The 9,504-nt window shown below is 38.6% G+C and overlaps 1 protein-coding gene across 1 annotated transcript in view; it reads left to right on the plus strand.

Annotated features, from left to right (window-relative positions):
- The window catches only part of LOC119412810 (plakophilin-1), a gene marked incomplete in the record, with an annotated part of 10,393 nt that extends 1,298 nt beyond the window's left edge, over positions 1-9,095 (plus strand). The window contains 11 exon segments of the mRNA XM_037679844.1: positions 1-218; positions 325-466; positions 1,335-1,542; positions 2,000-2,159; positions 5,131-5,245; positions 5,417-5,590; positions 6,830-7,000; positions 7,583-7,736; positions 7,894-8,080; positions 8,267-8,351; positions 8,746-9,095. Coding sequence (XP_037535772.1) covers positions 1-218; positions 325-466; positions 1,335-1,542; positions 2,000-2,159; positions 5,131-5,245; positions 5,417-5,590; positions 6,830-7,000; positions 7,583-7,736; positions 7,894-8,080; positions 8,267-8,351; positions 8,746-8,817 — 1,686 coding nt within the window.
- Between the last annotated feature and the right edge of the window lie 409 nt (positions 9,096-9,504).

Raw genomic sequence — 9,504 nt, forward strand, 5'->3', positions numbered from 1 at the left:
ATGATTCTTTCAAATAGTTCAGGTCAGATCCAAACACAGTATCCCACAGTTGTTCCAAATAGTCCAGGGCAGATGATAAAAATGCATCGTTCTACGATTGTTCCGAAAAGTTCAGGTCAGACCCAGACACAGCATGTCAAGAGCAGTCAAACCGGTATTACGAAGACACAGCCAACTATTGTCACCGATGGGTCAACCAAGACCAAAGAAAACTCTGGGTGAGTGGGAAAATCCCTCACAATCTTTAGTTACTTCCAGTATTTAATGGCCAAACTTAAAACCTCAAATGAGAAACTTTAAATCTGTATTTTGTTCCCCTCTTAGGGCAAAGGAAACCATCTCGGCTGCTGGTATCACGTTGAAGGAGGCTGTGGAGTTTCTTTCCAAGGATGATGAGAATTACCAGCACTGTGGAGCCTCCTACATTCAGCACAACACTTTCATTAGTGACACGGCAAAAGAGGAGGTGCTTTAACTTGTCTTTGCTCATAAACTACCTAGATCCTCCTTTAAAATATGAGACTAAACTGACTGAAGATGAATCTGAGCTCTCCCATGAGTCCCTTTGTCTTTGGCCCTTTTTCCACAGTTCCTTCTTGGTCCCACTTTACCCTGATCAGGCCGGTTCCATGTTCTTTTCCACAGGGCCTTCTTCGTGGAACCGGTTTGTTTTTTCAGTACCTACTTCTCTGTGGTTCCATTGAGGCCAAGCAGGACCCTAAAACTTGACATCAGTGCACTGTCAGTCACAGATTGGTCAGGGGGTGGAGTCATTGGTCAGAAGGCGGAGTTTCAGAAACTTCCACCGCAACCCGATCCGCCATTTTCTTTTTAACCCGCCATTAGAAACAACTCGAATCCGGAGGAGCGTATTTTGGAGTATTTTGACGGTATAAACAAACAATAATGTCACAACCGTGGTCAAATGCTGAAGTTCAGGAGTTTTTGTGTTTGCTGGCCGACGAAAAATTCAGAGCGAGCTAGATGGAGCGATGCGTAACGAGAAGGTTTGTAAAGAGGTGTCGGTGCGTTGATGCTACTGATCCACCCACTAAAGGGGCACTAATGGGCACTGTGGACACGGAAAATGAAGCGATCTGACCTGTACCGGCCCAATAAGGGCCGAGCCGAGCAGAACCTATGGAAAAGAGGCTTTTGACAGATACTTTGAATCCGTTACAAGAAATCAGTGAAAGGAAAAAAAATCCCTATCATGAGTTTTGTTGCTGAATTTTGATTGTTCTTTGTGGCTAAAATAAGTCTTTGCTTTTGAATTACGTTTAATTATTGCAAACCGTAGTTGTGCTAATTTGTAAATCCCTTTTGTCGTGCAGGTCCTGAGGCTAAAGGGCATCCCTCCGCTGGTGAATCTGCTGCGCAGCTCCAGTTCTCAAGTCAAATACACAGCCTCGGCCACCCTCCGTAACTTGTCCTATAAGAGTGATCGTAACAAAGAGGAGATCCATCGCTGCAACGGCATCCTGGTGGCTGCTGATCAACTCAGAGACTCAGACTCTGTGGAGCTCGACAAACAACTGACAGGTAAACAGTGGAGCTCTGAAATGTAAAACTCAGGATACACACACACACCTAACCAAACTAACAAGTCCGACAGAGAGCCAACTGTGTGGGCGTCGCACGGTCTTGTCGAGTTCCAGCGCTGCACAACGTAACACAGGCATTTTACGCACACTTTCAAAATCCATTTGATGCTGATTTTTTTTCCACTCCTCCTGTTTTTTTTTTTTTGTTTATTTATTTCTTTAAACTTTAAAACTAATGGTATTAAAGAGGTTTTAAAGTAGACACAAGTGATACAAACTGCACCTGAATCTCGCACACTATCTGTAATATCTCCATTAAGGGTACTGGAAGGAACCTGTTCAGTGTTCTTGTCATTGAAATGCATTTAAATATGACATCTGTTTAAACTAATAAATTTATTATGAAAATCTAAATAAATAATAATGGTCACATTTGATTTTTTTTTTCTCCCCAGGTCTTTTGTGGAATTTATCCTCTGCAGACAACCTGAAACCGGATCTGTTGAAAAATGCTTTGTTTGCTCTAACGGAGCGTGTGAGGCTGCCTTCCACGAACAAGACCGCCACAACTGAGAGAGACCCTGAAGTCTTCTTTCACGCCACGGGATGTCTAAGGTTAGCAAACAAACAAACAAACAAACAAACAAAAAAATACCACAACTAGATCTAATCACTGTTTGTTTCGGTGCAGTTGCATTTTCTGTGTGTTGTCCAATTTAGTATTTTGAATTTACAAAACAAGTCAATGTTGTTTTTGGTGGCAATTTTTTGTGGGATTTTGGGTAAAATATATATTTTTCTCTTTTAATAATTTTGGCTGTTTTACCATATATACCATTGTTTTTTTTTTAGATTAGTCTGTTTTTTTAGCCTACCAGTACTAGTTTATGTATGGTATGGTATGGTATGGTATGGTATAAAGTTTATTCATTTTAAAAAAGTACAAAACAATTCCATAACAATATAAAAAAGATACAAAAGATTTAAAATGAAAGGCAGCAGAAAGAAGAAAAAATCTTATTATATCTGCCCCTTTTTTCAAACAATTATTTCAATCATAATAATTTCCAAGTAACAGAACAAAATGAATAACTTTCTATTTTTTCTAATTCTAATACAAAACACACACTAAGCTACTTCATATATACTTTTTTAACAATTCAGCTTTGATGTTTTTCTTAAATGTACACATTGACTTGGCATTTTTCACATCACTCTCTAGACCATTCCACAATCCAACTCTTTGGATTGAGGTAGACCTTCCCTTCAGACTAGTTCTGAATTTTGGTTTGACAAATATTTCTATCCCCTTAAGATTATAACAACTTTGTCTTTTAACAAAATTTCTTTGGATATTTAATGGTAATGTGTTTATGTATTTTTTATGTACTTTTTATGTACATAATGTACTATTTTATGCAGTAACCATGAGTGAGATTGATACTCGTCATAAACATGTAGTGTTCACTCTCTTAATGATCCATTCCTTATGAGTGTGTGTTGTAAGCAGCTGAATGAACATCCAGGTTTGTCAGAGTAAGATGTTCTTCTATGGCAGGAAGTTTGTTAGTCTGTCAAAATAAAATACAAAAATTAAATCTAATGTGAAGAAGGAATAATGTTATCCTGTGGAATTTATTTTATTTTTTTACCATAATATGGATAGTTACATTTAATTTCCCTTTGGGATTAATAAAGTATTTTTTTAATTGAATTGAAAAGGAATTGTAAATATCATTTAAAAAAAACTACATGAATTATGCGCAGCATTGTAAAAGCCTCTGCGTCCTTAACATGAGAAAAAAGTAGCGGCCTTTACACCAGCAATTACAATAATCATTTTACAAACAAATATCTGTAAAAGTTGCCTAAAGCAGTATTCACTGTTGTTTGGTTGTATGATTCTTTTTCTGTATGTTGTAAATTTTGGGGGGAAAATAATATGCATAAGAAAAACACATTGTAACAAGTAGCTGACTGGAAATGCTTGAAAGTCCTGAGTTATGTAAGTGAGTGATGGGGAAGGTGTAAATTTAATCCTAGAAATAGAGTAAAATAGGCTGAACGGTCTTTTAAACAGAACCTCCAACAATAGACTTTGCTGTGAAGGATAGAAAAGCAGCGCCGGGCTCTTCTTTTTAATAGTGTTTTTATTTATTTATTTATTTGAATTAAACCTGGGTGGCACAGTGGCGTAGTTGGTAGAGCTGCCACCTCTCAGCAAGGTCACCGGTTCAAATCCTGGCCCGGGTCCTTTCTGGGTGGAGTTTGTATGTTCTCTCCGTGCATGCGTGGGTTTTCTCCGGGTACTCCGGTTTCCTCCCGCAGACCAAAAACATGCATGTTAGGCTGACTGATTAAAAAACAAAGGTTAAAAACAAAACAATGAAACGTAAAGCTCCTCGAATGAGAAGCGAAACGTCTTTAGTTTCATAAAGTCCAGTTGTTTTGTTTTTAACCTTTTTTTTTTGTATTGACCATGTCCTTGATGACTGAGAATCTTCATCAGCGTTAGGCTGATTGGTAACTCTAAATTGTCCCTAGGTGTGAGTGAGCGAGTGAATGGTTGTTTGTCTCTGTGTCCCTGTGATGGACTGGAGACCTGTCCATGGTGTCCCCCGCCTTTTGCACAGTGACTGCTGGATATGAGCACCATTAACCCCCCATGACCTGAAAAGAAAGAAGTGGATAAAGATGGACGGATGAATTAAACCTCCAATAAATATTGTCAGTACAGTTTAGACAGAGATAAGACAGTTTAATGAACTGACAGAAGCAGTCTAGTTAAATAGATCTGTTTGACTCTTGTGTTTTGCATGAAAATATAAACATGCTCAGTGTTTCTTCACCGGGTTAAAGGTGACTTTTTGTTGCTTTTTTTTTGGGTGGGGGGTTAATTTGCTGCAAATTTCTTCAATTACCGGTATTTGTCCTTTTGAGCTGGTTCCTATTACTTCTTAATGCTCAGGGCAATCTTTTTATATATAAATATATTTTTCTAACTGCGTTTAGCTGCCGTCTTTCCAAATGTTGAAGTCACTTGTGGCCTGCGTATAATGGCTTCTTTTCTCCGTACAGCTGCTTCTCGTTGAGCGGCGTGAAGCTCTTTGAACTTTCATTTATGAAGCAACAGGTGTAAAACAACACAAATCTTTGTTACAGGATATATAGCTGCCTGGTGACATCTAGCTTATCTACTGCATCAGTAAACACATGGGTGCGATGTAGAACATTGGATTGACATCTTGGAACATTGTGCAAGGGCTGGAATTGTTGATTGCTGTTTATGGTACAGTTTTGCACAAGATGATTCTTTTTTTTGAAGTTGCATCATTGTTTTTTTTTTTTTTTAAGCCAACGTTTTCTTTGAAATACTGAGTTTTTTGTTGATGAGAGATTTCCATCTGGTTGAACCAGATAGAAACAAACTAGCTACACTGACTGGAGTCTTAGATAAACTTTGACAGTTTCTCAGTTTCTTTTTCAGCCTGGAACAGGAAGGCAGCTGTTTGACAGCACTCTCCCTGATAGGAATCTGTGTATTTTATTAAACATTTACTCGTCTCTTGCTCGTTGGTTTCCACAGAAACCTCAGCAGTGCGAAGCAAGAGAGCAGACAGATGATGAGGAAGCATCAGGGTTTGGTCGACTCTTTAGTGGGTTACATTAAAGAATGCGTGGATACGAGAAAAGATGATGAGGTAAGAACAAATACAGTTAGAAATCAGTATAACTAAAAGAGAAATGCTTTAAAATAATATTTTAAACTTGATAATTGAAGTTGTAGCATCGGCTTGCATCTCATAACATGGAAACATGCAGGACACTGATTTTGATGCATGCTTTTTTTTATACTTTCTCTCCTGACACAGTCTTTAGTTAACTGTGTGTGCACCCTGCACAACCTGACATACAAGCTGGAGTCTGAGGCTCCGGTTCTGTTCAGCAAGATCAATGCTTTGGCTTCTAATAAACCCAGGAGCCGGAGTCAGAACAACGTCAGCACTGTTGGTTGCTTCAGCTCGAACAAATCTCCAGAGTATGAGGTAAGATGAGTTCACCAAACCCTTTTATGATAGCTCACCAAAAATACTTTTAGATTAGAGATGCATGATATTGGATTTTTGGCCGATATGTCGATATGTTAAAACTTATTTGACCGATATCCAATGATATTTTTTATATACTTTCCTTTGTCAGAACACAGCCCTCTTATTTAGGCTTATTTGCTAAAAAAAAATTGTGTAACAGCTGTAAGAGTTGGTGACATATATTCAGTAACAGCCATCTGCAAAGCATTTTAACTTATATTAAATAAAGTGTTAAATGTTATTTATTAGCATTAGTCACCTGCAACGCTGTCTCACTTGTGGAGGCTTGTTCCAGGTTCTTAGCTGCAGTGTGGGATCCTCTGCACTCCTGTGCATGAAGGACAGCCTTTTTAAGTTCAAAGTTTTTGTCTATCCATTGTGCCGTAAGACTAATCATGCTAACGGGGCTAACACGACGTCCAAATGTCTGTGGTAAAACTCACCCAAGTGCTATCGGCTATTAGCTTCTCAATGACGTCGGAAATGACGGGTAAGGTTACATCGGAAAAATATCCCCGACTGGGGACGATGTAGCGAGGCTCAACGTAGTCCAGAAATCTTAGGAATCCGACATCCTCAATGAAAATAAAACCTTCCACACCGCAGACATTTTGAATTTTCCTCTCCACCGTAAGATCATGTAGGCGCGTGTGACGTCACCACGTTGTGCTGCCGCTGCAGGCATCCTTGTCTCTTGGTTGTCATACAAAAACAGCACCTTTTATATCGGTGAGTTATTTTGATGGAATGGCAGATGTCCGATATTGAACTTTATCTCTAATATCAACCGATACGACACCATGCCGATAATATCGTGCAGCCCTATTTTAGATTTGACCATTTATTTGTTTGTCTAGACACATTTTATCCCTGTCATTATATGTGCCTGCCAGATTTTGAGATATTTGAAGTGACAATAGGTTTGTACTCTGATTTCTGAAGGGTTGCAAGACTTGCAATCTCTTATTTCTGCTGAATCTTGGTCACCCGGTCCCTGGCCAATAAAGAGAAACACCCAGTAATAAAAATGCAAAATACAGTTCTCTGGGGAAAGGTTTCGGTTTTCAGTATGTTGTCATGTATACCGGAACAAATGCAGTGACACCTTGGAAGATAATTATTTGTAAAACAGAAACAGGGAAGATGAACCTATCAGAAATACAAAGGGAATAATCTGTCCTTTTCCTCATCCAGTACACCTTTGATTACCCGGTCTCAGAGGATCGGAAACCCAGCGGTGCCAGCTCGTTGTTCCATTCCACAACGCTGCAGAGCTACCTGTCTTTGATCGACTCGTGTCAGCGCGAAGAGACGCAGGAAACCTGCTGCAAAATCATGCAGAATCTCACTGCAAACGAGAGCGTTGTAAGAAATAATCCTCCTGTCACACATTAACCAGTTTGAAAACTATTTAACTTTGGCTGTATTTTTGAAAACTAAAAGCAAGCACAATACATTTTTAATTTAATGGTGGCTAGTTTAAAAAATAGGTTGTGTAAAGTGCAAGAATTGACTATAAAAGTTGTGCCACAAAAAACGATTAAAGATGTGGAAGAGTTCACCTCTAGGTAGAAGACTAAGACCTAAGAAGAATACATCTATGGGTAAAAAAAATAAAATAAAAAAGATTTCAAGATGTACTTGTAAATTAAATGCCGTTAATAATTTCATCATATCATCTGTAGAAATCCATCTTTGCAAAATGGATTGTGGTAGAAATATTCCAAAACAACATTGTTAGGGCTTCAAGTTGATTAAAATGGAATAAAATGAATTGAAACAATAATTTAAAAAAAAAGTGCTCTAGCATATCATTGTGAATTTATCTTTAAATTATGGCACCTCAAAAGAGAGAGGAAAGTTTAGCTGGTTGTTTGAGGTCAAAGGTCAGTTCACATTTTCTATTACCTTTTCACTCGAAGCTCCTTTGTTTTTGCGTCTTCTCAGGTCTCGAGTGTAATGAGTCAGATGATTGTGCAGAAACTGAATGGCATGCAGATTATCAGCCCGCTTCTGACCTCAGACAAAATCAACTTGCAGAAGAGCGCCATGGCTCTGGTGGCAAACTTGATGAAGAACCCAAATCTGCACACTGCCATCGGTAAGAAGCAGGTCGAAGACTTTGTTCCCTCTGAAGATAAAATATTAATCCATTAAATTACATTAGCTGAAATTAAACATTTGTTTTAACCTATTGCCTTCAATTTCAATATTTGGTTGTTTAACAATGGTTGTGTTTTATTGGACATGTTCTGAAGGTAACAGAGCCCTCCCAGAGCTGGTGGATGTTCTTAAGAAGGGCACAGATGGAGCGAATGAGTCCGACGACACACTGGCCATGGCCTGCCAGTCAGCCAGCACTCTGCTTCTGAATGAACCAGAGTTCAACAAGAAATGCATAAACCTAAACTTGATAGAATCCCTCAAAGACATCAGCAAAAACAAGTAAGGAGACAGAAAATAAATGATAAATGCTGTGCTGCATTAAATAAACGCACGGACAGGATGACTCATTTTTAAACACTGTGCACGCAGCTTAGATTTCCACAAGTTCAGACACAGTTTCGACTAATACTTGCCCCCCTTTTTTTTTTTTACACTTTCTCTTTTTTTTCTCTCTCTCTCTCTGAGATATTTCCCGAAATCCAGCAAAGCTGCATCCATTCTTCTCTTGAAAATGTGGTCGGATAAAGATTTGCAGAGCCATCTGAGAAAGGTGAGTCAAGTTTTAAACCCTATGTGCCAAAACCTGTCTGGGTTTGGGTGTGTCCTCGCGGTATCTTACATTAGACACAAAGGTCCACGCCTCTCTCGGGTATTTCTGAGAAACAGAAGGAAAGGCTGAAGGATTAGGCCACGCTCTCAGGAAAGTAAAAGCTAGAGACATTAATGTGATAAGGCTGAGGAATCTCACAGGTCGGGTTTGATGAATCACAGCCTGGACTTAGTTTGCACATGTATAGCACCTTCAAATTACAGCTTCAAAATATATTATTGAGTTTGCTATTGGCAGAGCACTGAATGGTTTGTGAGCTTGCCAATGTGTGACTGTGTGAATTTAATAATGATAATGGAGGAAACACTGATTGGGATGGAACTTTGTCCTACAGGAAGGGATGACCAAGAATATCTTTGTGAATGACATCACCATGGCAGCGTACAAGTCGGCCCAAGCTATTTAATAACACGACAACCCAACAGACCTTTGGGAGTTATTTTTCTGAAGTAAGACGCCTGCACATCTACGGTACACTGACTCTTCGAGACACAGCTTCGTCTTCTCTGTTTGCCAAGACTTTTGCACATATTTATCCAGAAACTCTCCAAACTGCATTGCCTTGTACATATACTGTAAGGTTTGTTTTTAAAGTAGAAATAAAGGTGAAGGTTTAGGTCTAACATGGCAGCGATTAAAGCCAAAATTGTAAATATGCTTTAAAAGTTATAATACTAATAAAAGCTTTTTTAGTTTATTTCAAATCTGGCTTTTTTTAAACATAATAAAACAAGTTTTTATTTTGCACTAGCATGTATGTTTTAATCTGTAGCAACACTATAAAAGGGATTTTGACAGTTTAAAATGAGCATGCATACAGAAATTGTCTTAAGCAGCGATTGTATTTCTTTATGTGCAATCTGTAATTCATCTTTTATTTTTTTGTCGAAATTGTGGCAATAAAGCCTGCCATACATTTGCAATAAGAGATTTGTGTTTCATGTGTCACAGTTTCTGGTGCTGCATAAGTAATTTTCAACTTTTTCGCACCTTGTCACCGCTGAAATTTGGCAGCACAGTTTAAAATGCCTCTGGGAAAATTAACGACGTCGCTCTTTGTTTACTCCACCCTCATGTTTCCTTCCCTGAGTTG

This window comes from Nematolebias whitei, chromosome 7 (assembly GCF_014905685.2).
Source record: "Nematolebias whitei isolate Nwh7 chromosome 7, NemWhi1, whole genome shotgun sequence".
In the NCBI taxonomy this organism is placed as follows: domain Eukaryota; kingdom Metazoa; phylum Chordata; class Actinopteri; order Cyprinodontiformes; family Rivulidae; genus Nematolebias; species Nematolebias whitei.